This window comes from Salmo salar, chromosome ssa29 (genome assembly GCF_905237065.1).
Source record: "Salmo salar chromosome ssa29, Ssal_v3.1, whole genome shotgun sequence".
NCBI lineage: Eukaryota > Metazoa > Chordata > Actinopteri > Salmoniformes > Salmonidae > Salmo > Salmo salar.
This window is the reverse complement of record NC_059470.1, coordinates 17,723,143-17,735,829: the sequence shown is the minus strand read 5'-3', so window position 1 is coordinate 17,735,829 and position 12,687 is coordinate 17,723,143. Positions and strand designations below refer to the sequence as shown.

General features: G+C 44.4%; 1 protein-coding gene across 1 annotated transcript in view; it reads right to left on the bottom strand.

Annotated features, from left to right (window-relative positions):
- Window positions 1-1,420: 1,420 nt before the first annotated feature.
- Window positions 1,421-12,687, bottom strand: part of si:dkey-225n22.4 (collagen alpha-1(XXI) chain) — a 54,592-nt gene continuing 43,325 nt past the window's right edge. The window contains exons 19-31 of the mRNA XM_014181134.2: window positions 12,066-12,110; window positions 11,532-11,585; window positions 9,037-9,090; window positions 8,589-8,642; window positions 8,003-8,074; window positions 7,474-7,509; window positions 6,442-6,486; window positions 5,950-5,982; window positions 5,372-5,518; window positions 5,203-5,257; window positions 4,557-4,751; window positions 2,983-3,060; window positions 1,421-2,620 (exon numbers count right to left, since the gene is read on the bottom strand). Coding sequence (XP_014036609.2) covers window positions 2,430-2,620; window positions 2,983-3,060; window positions 4,557-4,751; window positions 5,203-5,257; window positions 5,372-5,518; window positions 5,950-5,982; window positions 6,442-6,486; window positions 7,474-7,509; window positions 8,003-8,074; window positions 8,589-8,642; window positions 9,037-9,090; window positions 11,532-11,585; window positions 12,066-12,110 — 1,059 coding nt within the window. The 3' untranslated portion in view covers window positions 1,421-2,429. The remainder of the gene's footprint in view (window positions 2,621-2,982; window positions 3,061-4,556; window positions 4,752-5,202; window positions 5,258-5,371; window positions 5,519-5,949; window positions 5,983-6,441; window positions 6,487-7,473; window positions 7,510-8,002; window positions 8,075-8,588; window positions 8,643-9,036; window positions 9,091-11,531; window positions 11,586-12,065; window positions 12,111-12,687) is intronic.

Sequence of the window (12,687 nt, the reverse complement as noted above, 5' to 3'; positions counted from 1 at the left end):
TCAGGAGGTATAGCACATCATGTAGCCCCTGTAGTTAAATCAGGAGGTATAGCACATCACGTAGCCCCTGTAGTTAAATCAGGAGGTATAGCACATCATGTAGCCCCTGTAGTTAAATCAGGAGGTATAGCACATCACGTAGCCCCTGTGGTTAAATCAGGAGGTATAGCACATCATCACGTAGCCCCTGTAGTTAAATCAGGAGGTATAGCACATCACGTAGCCCCTGTAGTTAAATCAGGAGGTATAGCACATCATGTAGCCCCTGTAGTTAAATCAGGAGGTATAGCACATCATGTAGCCCCTGTGGTTAAATAAGGAGGTATAGCACATCACATCACGTAGCCCCTGTAGTTAAATCAGGAGGTATAGCACATCATGTAGCCCCTGTAGTTAAATAAGGAGGTATAGCACATCATGTAGCCCCTGTAGTTAAATAAGGAGGTATAGCACATCATGTAGCCCCTGTGGTTAAATAAGGAGGTATAGCACATCACATCACGTAGCCCCTGTAGTTAAATCAGGAGGTATAGCACATCATGTAGCCCCTGTAGTTAAATCAGGAGGTATAGCACATCATGTAGCCCCTGTGGTTAAATAAGGAGGTATAGCACATCACTCACGTAGCCCCTGTAGTTAAATAAGGAGGTATAGCACATCATGTAGCCCCTGTAGTTAAATCAGGAGGTATAGCACATCATGTAGCCCCTGTGGTTAAATAAGGAGGTATAGCACATCACATCACGTAGCCCCTGTAGTTAAATCAGGAGGTATAGCACATCATGTAGCCCCTGTAGTTAAATCAGGAGGTATAGCACATCATGTAGCCCCTGTAGTTAAATCAGGAGGTATAGCACATCATGTAGCCCCTGTGGTTAAATAAGGAGGTATAGCACATCACATCACGTAGCCCCTGTAGTTAAATCAGGAGGTATAGCACATCATGTAGCCCCTGTAGTTAAATAAGGAGGTATAGCACATCATGTAGCCCCTGTAGTTAAATAAGGAGGTATAGCACATCATGTAGCCCCTGTAGTTAAATAAGGAGGTATAGCACATCATGTAGCCCCTGTAGTTAAATAAGGAGGTATAGCACATCATGTAGCCCCTGTAGTTAAATAAGGAGGTATAGCACATCATGTAGCCCCTGTAGTTAAATAAGGAGGTATAGCACATCATGTAGCCCCTGTAGTTAAATCAGGAGGTATAGCACATCATGTAACCCCTGTAATTAAATAAGGAGGTATAGCACATCATGTAGCCCCTGTAGTTTCATCAGGAGGTATACTGTAGTATTTGAAGGTATAGTATGATATTTAAAGTAAAATGTTAAAAATTACATGAAGTATGGACAATGCAATATGAATCATTTGGCTGTATCAAACAAAGAACATGTTTTAACAAAGATATGCAAAACACATTTGAAGTAGTTCCTGAGGTTTAATTTCATTTATGGTATGGGTTTATAAAGGCACAAGGTGAATTAATATATTATCTACAGTACAGTTTTCGTAGTTGGGATACATTTTAAGCCGAAATACTCACGATGTTGTCTTGTAAAAATGCACCAGGCACTTACTATATTAGCACATTCTGTGGTTGAATCCAGGTAGCCTGTTATTGTACAAATTAGCAGTTACTCTGTGTTTACCTCAGCCCACAACATATTTACCTTTTGACATGCTGTAAAATATTTACATATGGAGGGCTTGACAACAACAACTTACGGTATAACATTTTTTAAATATGTTTCACACCCTGGTTTTACAAAACATTTTTCCCTGGTGTACTTATATGTAATGCCTCGTGTCCAGCAAGGAGGTAACGTTACAGTACCAAGGACAATGATGATTATTTTTGGACAATCACCATTAAAAGTCCAAAACATATGGTTTCTATAATTTATCCTGAAACCTACAAACATACAGTATATGAAACCACGCATATGTCTCAATATAGACCTAGTTTCAGTTAATCAGGACAAATATTTCTACTGAACAGCAAAGTGGACTCCCATATGCCTTAAAACAGGGTTTCCCAACCCTCTCCTCAGGGACCATAGGTCTTTTTACATATTTGTTGTAGCCCTAAACTGACACACCTGATTCAATTAGTCAATTATCACCAAGCCCTTTACTAATGGAATCAGGTGTGCCAGTTCAGGGCTAGAACAAATATGTGAAACGTCTGGGTGTCCACGAGGAGAGGGCTTTTAAGCATAGGTGTCCAATCTTATCTGCAAAGAGCCAGTGTGGGTGCAGACCTTTATTCCATATTCAGGTGTGTTAGTGTCTGGCTGCAGCAAAAGCCTGCAGCTAAACACTCCCCTTTGCCGAAAAGATTGGACCTCACTGTCTTAAAGTACTGTATGACGTTGCATATTGACCCCCACATTGAAGCCCGTCCTCCCCTCTAGGGGCCCCTTCCTCTCAGAAGTTGGGCCCTTTGCTGTAGGGGTCATTCCTGAGGTTGTAGGCCTGGTAGCAAGAAGACATGTCACACACTCCTGGTAGTCCTGATGACCCTCGTTTCCCTGGCATTCCGGGACTTCCTGACTTCCCAGGCATCCCCTGAGTGCCCGGGCGTCCGATGCCATCCGATCCGCGAGGCCCCTGAACTCCTGCCCGTCATTAAGAAGAAATACTGTAAGGGGATATGACTCCACAGAACGAGCAGTGTGTTTTCATGGTTCAGAATAATCAATGATGATGGTTTCATATGAAGTGATGGGATATGAGGCTCTAGAAGAACATTTGTGTCGGTATAGCAAGCGAGCTAGCATTTTATGCTCTCTGGAGGATACCTTTTTAAAAGACTCCAATCGCTGATAGAAGGGGCAAATTAGTCATGATTAACCGCTAACTAGCCACTTTAGCCTGTTCAATCTCTGAATCCCTAGGTGCTAATCCCTAGGTGTACGGCTAATCAACAGCTAGCATGTCGTTAGTACCCAACGGTTAATTTGCCATTGTATTAGCTTACCTGACTGTCCAGTAGGGCCTGGCGACCCTGGACGACCCTCTCCTTTGGTGCCTTTGAGTCCTCTTGGTCCAGTGTCACCTAAAGATGATTTCTAATCATTATACTGTGTATAGAACCAACATGACTCTAGCTCACCTGCTAACATAACATACTCCACTGTTACTTCAAGTGGGTAACACTTTCTATGAAGCTGTAAATCATTGAACTGCAATCTACTCAGCAAACTGGATGCAGTCTATCACAGTGCCATCCGTTTTGTCACCAAAGCCCCATATACTACCCACCACTGCGACCTGTATGCTCTCGTCGGTTGGCCCTCTCTACATATTCGTCACCAGACCCACTGGCTCCAGGTCATCTATAACTCTTTGCTAGGTAAAGCTCTGCCTTATGTCAGTTCACTGGTCACGATAACAACACCCACCCGTAGCATGCGCTCCAGCAGGTATATCTCACTGGTCATCTCCAAAACCAACACCTCCTTTGGCCGCCTTTCCTTCCAGTTCTCTGCTGCCAATGACTGGAACGAATTGCAAAAATGCAAAAGTTGGAGACTTATATCTCCCTCACTAAAGTTAAACATCAGCTATCTGAGCAGCTAACCGATCGCTGCAGCTGTACACAGCCCATCCAATCACTAGCAGTTCTGGGGGTGGGGGGGAAGTGCCCCTGTGACAACAATTTTGGACCCCCTTGTGGCCCCCCTAAATGTGGAGTATGAAATAATTTTTACATAACACATTTTTGCTATCGTTCTTTTTTTACATCCATTATTAGACAGTGGCAACGCGGAACACTAATTTCACCCACACATTTTCTAACCCACACATCGGCTTTAGGCGGAACACAACAGTATCGTACCACATGCAAAACGATATGACAACAATAACGTCTAATGTAACTGGCCCCTCTAACAGTACAACTGGCCCCAGCTTGCCCCCCCCCCAGTTGAAATGGTCTAGAACCGCTACTGCATCCAATCTACCTACCTCATCCCCATATTGTTTTAATTAACTTTTTTGCTCTTTTGCACACCAGTATTTCTACTTGCACATCATCATCTGCACATCTATTACTCCAGTGTTAATTTGCTAAATTGTAATTACTTCGCTACTATGGCCTATTTATTGCCTTACCTCCTCAGGCCATTCGCACACACTGTATATAGACTTTTTTCCTATTGTGTATTTGACTGTACGCTTGTTTATTCCATGTGTAACTCTGTGTTGTTGTTTGTGTCTCACTGCTTTGCTTTATCTTGGCCAGGTCGAAGTTGTAAATGAGAACTTGTTCTCAACTGGCCTACCTGGTTAAATAAAGGTGAAATAAAAAAATTACCAGCAAAGTGCTTTACAAGACTAGCTATGGTGTTCAGCTCATTGCTCCTTGTAACCAATTATATAAATGTAGTCATCTCTATAATTCCGTACACACGTGGTTCATAGGTGAATTATAGGGGAGTAATGTTTTATTTCCATGTGTTACCATGTCATAATTCCTTTATCCTAACCTGTAGATGAATGCGTTACCAAACACTCAGTAGAGTCTTTGGGGTTTCTGTACAGATGTGTTACCTTTGACTCCCTGGGGCCCCTGCATGCCGGGGGTTCCTGGGTATCCTGGTGAGCCGATTCTACCAGGATAGCCCGGGGTTCCTGAGGAACCTTTGAGTCCTGGTGCTCCAGGCTGTCCCGGGGGTCCCTTCACCGTCTCACACGGCTCACATCTGCTGAGAGGGGCTAGTGTCTGCAGCAGCTGGGGGAGTTGATCTGGGAGGGCCCAAGCACAATTTGGTTCAATCAAATGTTAATCAGTCAATCAATCAGGTTATTAAGGGAACCGTTGTTTACAGTCATTAATATGTCTCATGATTTAAACTTCTTATTTGAGTACACCTGGAAAAATATCCCATGTATTACTGCAGCAAAAATATTAAAAGCACCAGATAAACATATTGCTATTAACTGTAATGTGATGATGTAAGGATGTTACCGTTTTTCCTTCCTGCCCTAACCAATACATATTCATATTGAACATGAATTCTAAGGCATAGTCAGATCCCTACACTCAATTTACTTTTCAATATGTGTATTGTTTAATCCCCACAGTCTTAAGCTGCTGAGTCAACAACGAGCCGCACGCTTTCCAGCTTACTTCAATTTGCACTTTAGTTATTGACGCCGCATAGTTACCGCTGGGCGGCCGGTGACAGGTACTTACTCCGCAACACGTCGCCGCAGAGCTTCATCATGTGGTCGTCAGAGGGAGGCTTCCCCTGTAAGACACAGATAAGGCCAAATGGGTTAGACGGTTGATGTCTGGATGGCGAAGGCAATGGAGAAATGGACACGGTGCTTTTAGAGAAAGGCCAGGATTCAGGAGAACTCACAGGCTTCCCAGGGTAGCCCGGCGTTCCCGGTTGCCCAGGCGACCCGTCCTCGCCGGGTGATCCCCGTGGGCCAGCGGCCCCCACGTGTCCCATGCCCCCTTTCTTCCCATCGGTGCCTCTGACACCGATATCCCCCGTGATGCCTTTCTGATTATCGTGAGGAGAAATATGGTCATAAACTGTATAGAACTAAACACAGTATATAGGACCTTTGCATACAGAGCTCGGTTGCATTTAAAATGTCTGTTATAGCCTACAATATATCTGCCTTGAGACTAGAAAATGAACTAGTGTTCCAGACTAGGTGTTCAAAGAAATCCTGGTGGAAATATGCCAACATGCATCTTTTAAAATGTGAATGTTGAACTTGGTGTTCAAGAGCCTGATGCGATATGGATTTCACAGTAGGTTTACTGACATGTCTACCTATCTAGACCCTGCGGGTGTGATGTCGGAGGCTTCATGGTATGACATGTTCAGTAGTGTTCCTCAGCTCAGATGGCTTGAGAGGACCTGGTCTCTGGTGTAGAATGAGGCAGAATGGATTCTATCTAATGCAGCAGTTTAATTCTACAAACCTGTCCTTTGCTTCCCCTGGGTCCAGCTTCACCCTGGCAGAGAAGGAAAAGGAAAATGAGAGAAAGAGCCTGTTAAAAAAGTTCTGCTTGAATATCAAAGAAACACTCTCTTTCAGAAGCTGTTCATTCACTCTGCTCTGATAAAAGTACAAATATTTTTCCCTTGCTGCAGTCTTACTTGCTACAGTTGATGCAGAGGTACATTTTTTTTAATAAACCGACATACTGTTGGCCTAATGCTGTTGTATATCAAATACGAGTCACAGCCAGTGCAATGGCCACAGGGAAAGTTATGACTACAAATTGTTTACCCATAAATAGTGTTATGTAAAAGTGACAGGCAAATCCACTGTGCCTGATATTGGCCGAGGTGCCATTTGTGGAGGGGGGAGGGGGGGGCTCTGTGAAGACCAAGGAATAAAAACATTTTGTAGTTCAAGTTGATTTGATATCCACTGCCACCCAGTGCCCTGGTCATGTAACTGCACTCACCGGTAAGCCGGGGTTCCCAAGGGCTCCATCGGTACCTCGTTCGCCCTGGAACAAGATACAGGGTTGGGGGGGATGGATGATGGGAGAGGGGAGGAAGATGGGAGGCATCATAGGAGGGTATTGGAGAGCGCTCGCCACTAAAAGGTCATCATTAGTATTCACAGCCAAGGAGAGACCCAAGGGTCTCATTGACCTTTTAAAAACACATCACCTGAGTTTCCCCTACCTCCCCTCCCTTCCAACCACTCTGCTCTGAAGTCTGCCTCTATCACGGTCGCCCTGCTGTGATTGTAAGGCTATAGGAAGCACAAATCAAAGCAGAGAACCAAAGACACTACACTCTGTAGTCACAGCACAGAGCCCTTAAGGGAGGACTGACTTCGGTGCGAGAAAAGCTTTGTTCCTCGTGATTAAGACATGACTAACACTCATTATTTTCTTGTCAGTGTCCTGGAGAGATATGAGTATGTACAGTACAGTGCTCTAAATATAGTGTAGGACTCTACGTGCAGTATAGGGTTCTAAGGAGCCTACAGGGTAAAGAAAGTAGCCTTGCCTAAGAGCTCATAGGAGCAGGAGCCTATCTCCTGTTTCTGTAGCGTAAGGCAGCTTGATGTAGTACACAACCTGGACAGGACTCTAGTCTATCGCAGAGCCTTACCCCCAATCTACTTTATCTCCTTAATGCTGAGTGCCAAGCAGAGACACATTGGGTACCATTTTTTTGTCTTTGGTATGACTCGGCCGGGGATTGAACTCCCAACCTTCCAATCTCAAGGCGGACAGTCTAACCACAGGGCCACTAAGGAGCGTTGTAAATGCAGTATAGGGTTCTATATGAACTTGATTGTTTGGATGATAAGCCATTCACTAGTCCTTGTCTTATGTGCTGTGTATTGCGAGCTCTATAGGTCACTGCAAACAACCATCCACCAACCCAATATCTAAATGTCACTATGACAGGAATAAATGACAATGAACTGAACCACCCCCCCGTGTTTCAGAGACAGACAAGACAGAAGATGACAATACCTGACTTCCTCTGGGACCCGCCTCTCCAGTTTCTCCCTGAAAAACAGTGGCTGTAATAACCAATGGGTAGGCGTCTGGGCGTGCCTGCATACAGTCTGAAGGACAAGCTCTCAGTGCGTGTGAATGACAACACGTAAGAGGAATGAAATATGCATTATGCAAAAAGACATCAGCGCTTACTGCAAAACAGGCAAATGAACAAGCTCCCTGATACCGAGAACCATAAATCATTCATAAATCATGTCTTTAGAGCCGCACACTGCCTCATTAAGCCAAAAGGCCCCCCTACAGGCAATAACACAGTTATGTTATCTGAGATTTGGGCTCTATCTCAATTCGTCTTTCTGTGATTCTTTGCATCCTATCTCCTTGTCTCCTTCTCGACCGTATTGGAGAAGGTCAAAGGCCCCTCCCCTCAGACCTTCTTGTCTAATGTTTTTGAGAAAGAAGCAAGGAAAGAGGGTTCAAGGAATCAAGGAAAGATTAATTGAGACCTAAAGTCTATGGTGGTGCATGCTGATGTCCTTACCTTGGGACCTTTGAACCCAGGTAGGCCATTAGTGCCCGGGGACCCAACGAAGCCTGCCTCTCCTGGTGTGCCCTAAAGAGTGGGAAAAAAAGCATGGTAAATAGCTGGGGTAAGTCTTCTTACTGCAGGCTCTGGGTGGAAGTAGTCTGTAGGCAGAGCGCTAGGGTCAGCTTACCCTGCCCCAATACTAACTTTAACCATCAACGGGGCAATCTGCAGTTGATACATACATTTTTGCACTTATAACTTAACGATATGTACCTATTGATTCTTGAAGAATATAACTTCTAAATGCCTCATGAGCTTAGTTCAACGGTCATACCCCGTCAGAACCCAAAATAGATGCTTGTTTTACTCCAATGTTTGTAAACAAAGTAAATGTACACACACACTATACAGCCTCAAGAAATGGTTAAAACTATCGTTTTGATATCATGGCTTGTCAGTCCTTGGATCCATAGCTCTGTCTATGAATTTGAGAGTGGTTGCATTTCTCTAGCCCCATCCCTCAGCTTTTTACCGAACCAGGGATGTATGTTATCTGTCCATAGTCTAATCGATCATGTGCCTCTGGTGCCTTTCTCACCTTTTGGCCTGGCATTCCTGGGGAGCCATCGGAACCTCGCTCACCCTCGCTTCCCTGAATACAGACACATAGGAATTAGCACGCAAAACACTGGCACACACGTTCGCACGCACACATTCACACACACAAACACATGCACGCACTCACTCACACACGCACAAACACACATGCACACACACAGCATTGTCAACAAACACAGAGCTGATGAAGCTTCCTTTGTAAAACAGAAGGCTACTTGAAATTCAAGACAATAGTCTATTTACTCAACAATGAAAGACTAGAATTACTTTTACACCCGAAACGCACTTTGGTAAAGAAATATCACATTGGGAGAGATAATTCTAGTATTATCAGTAAGCCATTCGGAGAGTAGAGAAGAACCCACACACTGGGGATGAAAAGCTGCAGCATTAGCATAATCGCTAATTAAAATGGCTGATGGACAAACCTTTGGGCCATCGCGTCCACTGGCTCCAGGGTCTCCCTGGGGGCCTTGAATTCCCTGGGCATATAAAAACACAGACAGTTGGCCTGCAGGCAGTGTGACAGGATGCGTGACAGCTTAGTCACCAACCACTGAGAGGGAATTAGACGGCAGATGCCCCATTCTGGTTCATTTTATAAAAAGGGGATGTGCAATGAGGCTTTAACCCTATCCATCTGCAAATACACTTAGCTACTGTTCCTCATTGTTCATGTTAGGATGACTACTGTTATTAATCACTGCAACCGGTCTATTTGCATGTTAATCACTGATATACAGTAATGTAATGTGTTCAAACTATATCCCAGACCACAAGTGTGTGTGAGTAATTGTACGAGGGTCATTAATGTGAAGTTAAAAACTGCACTAAACAAAAATATAAACGCGACATGTGAAGTGTTGGTCCCATGTTTCATGAGCTGAAATAAAACATCCCAGAAATGTTCCATACACAATAAAAGCTTATTTCTCGCACATTTTGTGCACAAATTTGTTTACATCCCTGTTGGTGAGCATTTATCCTTTGCCAAGATAATCCAATCACCTCACAGTTGTGGCATATCAAGAAGCTGATTAAACAGAATTACCATTAAACAGGTGAACATTGTGCTGGGGACAATAAAAGGCCACTCTAAAATGTGCAGTTTTGTCAAACAACACAATGCCACATATGTCTCAAGTATTGTTTAAAAAAAAAGCAAAAAAAATTGAGGGAGCATGTAATAGGCACGCTGACTGCAGGAATGTCCACTGTTGCCAGATAATTGAATATTCATTTCTCTACCTTAAGCAGCCTCCAAACGTTGTTTTGGAGAATTTGTCCTCACAACCGCACACCACGTGCAACCACGTCAGCCCAGGACCTCCACATCCAGCTTCTTCACCTGCGGGATGGTCTGAGACCAGCCACCCGGACAGCTGCTAATAATGTGTATTTGCACAACAGAAGAATTTCTTCACAAACTGTCAGAAAACGTTTCAGGGAAGCTCATCTGCGTGCTCGTCATCCTCACAAGGGTCTTGACCTGACTGCAGTTCGGCGTCGTAACCAACATCAGTTGGCAAATGCTCGCCATCGACAGCCACTGGGACGTTGGAGAAGTGTACTCTTCACAGAAGAATCCCAGTTTCAACTGTACCAGGCAGATGGCAGACAGCTTGTACGGCATCGTGTGGGCGAGTGGTTTGCTGATGTCAACGTTGTGAACAGAGTGCCACGTGGTGGCAGCGGGGTTACGGTATGGGCAGGCATAAGCTACGGACAACGAACACAATTGCATTTTATCAATGGCAATTTGAATACACAGAGATACCGTGCCATTCATCAGCTCATGTTTCAGCATGATAATGCACGGCCCCATGTCGCAAGGATCTGTACACAATTTCTGGAAGCTGAATGTCACAGTCAGTTCTTCCATGGCCTGCGTACTCACCAGACATGTCACCCATTGAGCATGTTTGGGATGCTCTGGATCGGCGTGTATGACAGCATGTTCCAGTTCCTGCCAATATCCAGAAACTTCGCACAGCCATTGAAAAGGAGAGGGTCAACATTCCACAGGCCACAATCAACAGCCTGATCAACTCTATGGGAATGAGATGTGTTGCGCTGCATGAGGCAAAATATGGTCACACCAGATACTGGCTGGTTTTCTGATCAACAGCCCTGCCTTTATTTGGGGGGGGGTGACATCTGGGACCAACATGCATATCTGTATTCCCAGTCATATGAGATCCACAGATTAGGGCCTAATGAGCTTATTTCAATTGACTCATTTCCTCACATGAACTGTAACTCAGTGTAGATACCATGTCTTTACTAAACAGTACAATTCATTCAAATTTGAGGGAAGAAAAACTTAAATTCAAATGTAGATGATTGCTCTAACTTAGTAACAAGTGTAGTTATGCAGCTTCACTGAACCAGAAGAGGGCAGCAATGGAACACCATATGATGCACAGCTCGATGGCTCTGCTTGAATAGGGACAAGCTGTTACTTACTCACCAGTGGAGGGTGCCCAATCACCTCGTCTAATCATAGTCCCTTTATGGAACACTGTCAGAGCTCTCTTAATGCATAATGGATAATTAATTAAGAGAGAATTACATTTCAGCGACAATTAAATAGGCATGTTACAGTACGTGATGTGTATTGTAATTCCTCCTGTGGAGAAAATGACTGCAATTGAAATAAAGTCATAAACATACTCGTTCATTACTACATTTACGTCATTTCGCAGACACTCTTATCCAGAGCGACTTACAGGCGTAATTAGGGTTAAGTGCTTTGCTCAAGGGTACATTTTGCACCTAGTTGGCTCGGGGATTCGAAGCAGAGACCTTGCGGCTACTGGCCCAACGCTCTTAGCCACTAGGCTACCTGCCACCCTAGTATGTGTGCAATCGGTTAAATCATTGAACTGGGATTGCTTGTCATTGTACAGATGTTGACACCCACCTGTGGACCTTTTGGACCTGTTGATCCCTTCTGCCCAAGTGCTCCTCTCTCTCCCTGTTGGATGAGAAGAGATGAATGCCTCCCACTGCAAGGTAGTCAATCTAATTACTTCTGTACCTCGGAAATCCTCCTTGTGTTGACTTGAGGCCGGGGACTTTTCTTACTCTAATATGGTCTCAGGTTTCAATCTATCTCTGATCCCCTATTATTCCAGTTATTGACTGGATATTAGTAGCGGAGTTCTTTTTTATTCTGTTCTTACATGTGGTTTAAAGACTGTCCTTGCATCCATAGCTCTGTCAATGAATTTAAGTGTTTACATTTCTCCAGCCCCATACATCAGCTTTACCAAACAAAGTGACAGTGCTTCTACATCTGCATTGCTTGCTGTTTGGGGTTTTAGGCTGGGTTTCTATACAGCACTTTGTGACATCAGCTCATGTAAAAATGGCTTTATAAATACATTTGATTGACAGTGCCAGGCTGCCTTCAAATACTTTCTTATTTACTCACATGCAAATAGGAAAGTCTTACCTGAGGTCCTGTTGGCCCCGCCCCTCCAGGAAGCCCCCGGATCCCCTGGAGATGACACACACAGCAGGTCAGCTGACACAGCAGTGGCACAGTGAGTGACAAGAAAAGTGGGCCCCAGTTTAATTGCTTAGTAGTCAATTCATAATTTCCTCCTCCTCTAGTTACAGTACCGCCATTAAGGCATTTGTAGAATGGCACAGCGGAGAGGATGAATAAAACGATCTGGCATGGCAAACCACTTGTTGCAGTGTGAAGTGCTTGCCTTGCATACAGTACATGCCAGTCATCCATTCCAATGAGGCCATGATGAGCCACAGTGGAGGGCATTGGGAGACCTTTGGAACACATGCCCAGATGCGCTGTGATGATTGTTTTCCTTGCATTCTAAATTGGTTTAATGGATCCCGCGTCTCTTCCCCCTGGTTTCCGCTGGGGGTCCGATACGCTGTATTCACCTCATTTACAGCCAGCGGGGCCTTCATGCACTTTGCTAAGTAATTACACACAGGAGAGGAGAACAGAGTGCCAGTATACCACGTGCTTAGAATTTCAGAGAGGGCCATTGTAAAGACATGCCCTCGCCACCCACTGGCTTAGATGGAATCAACCTAACCACTGAGGT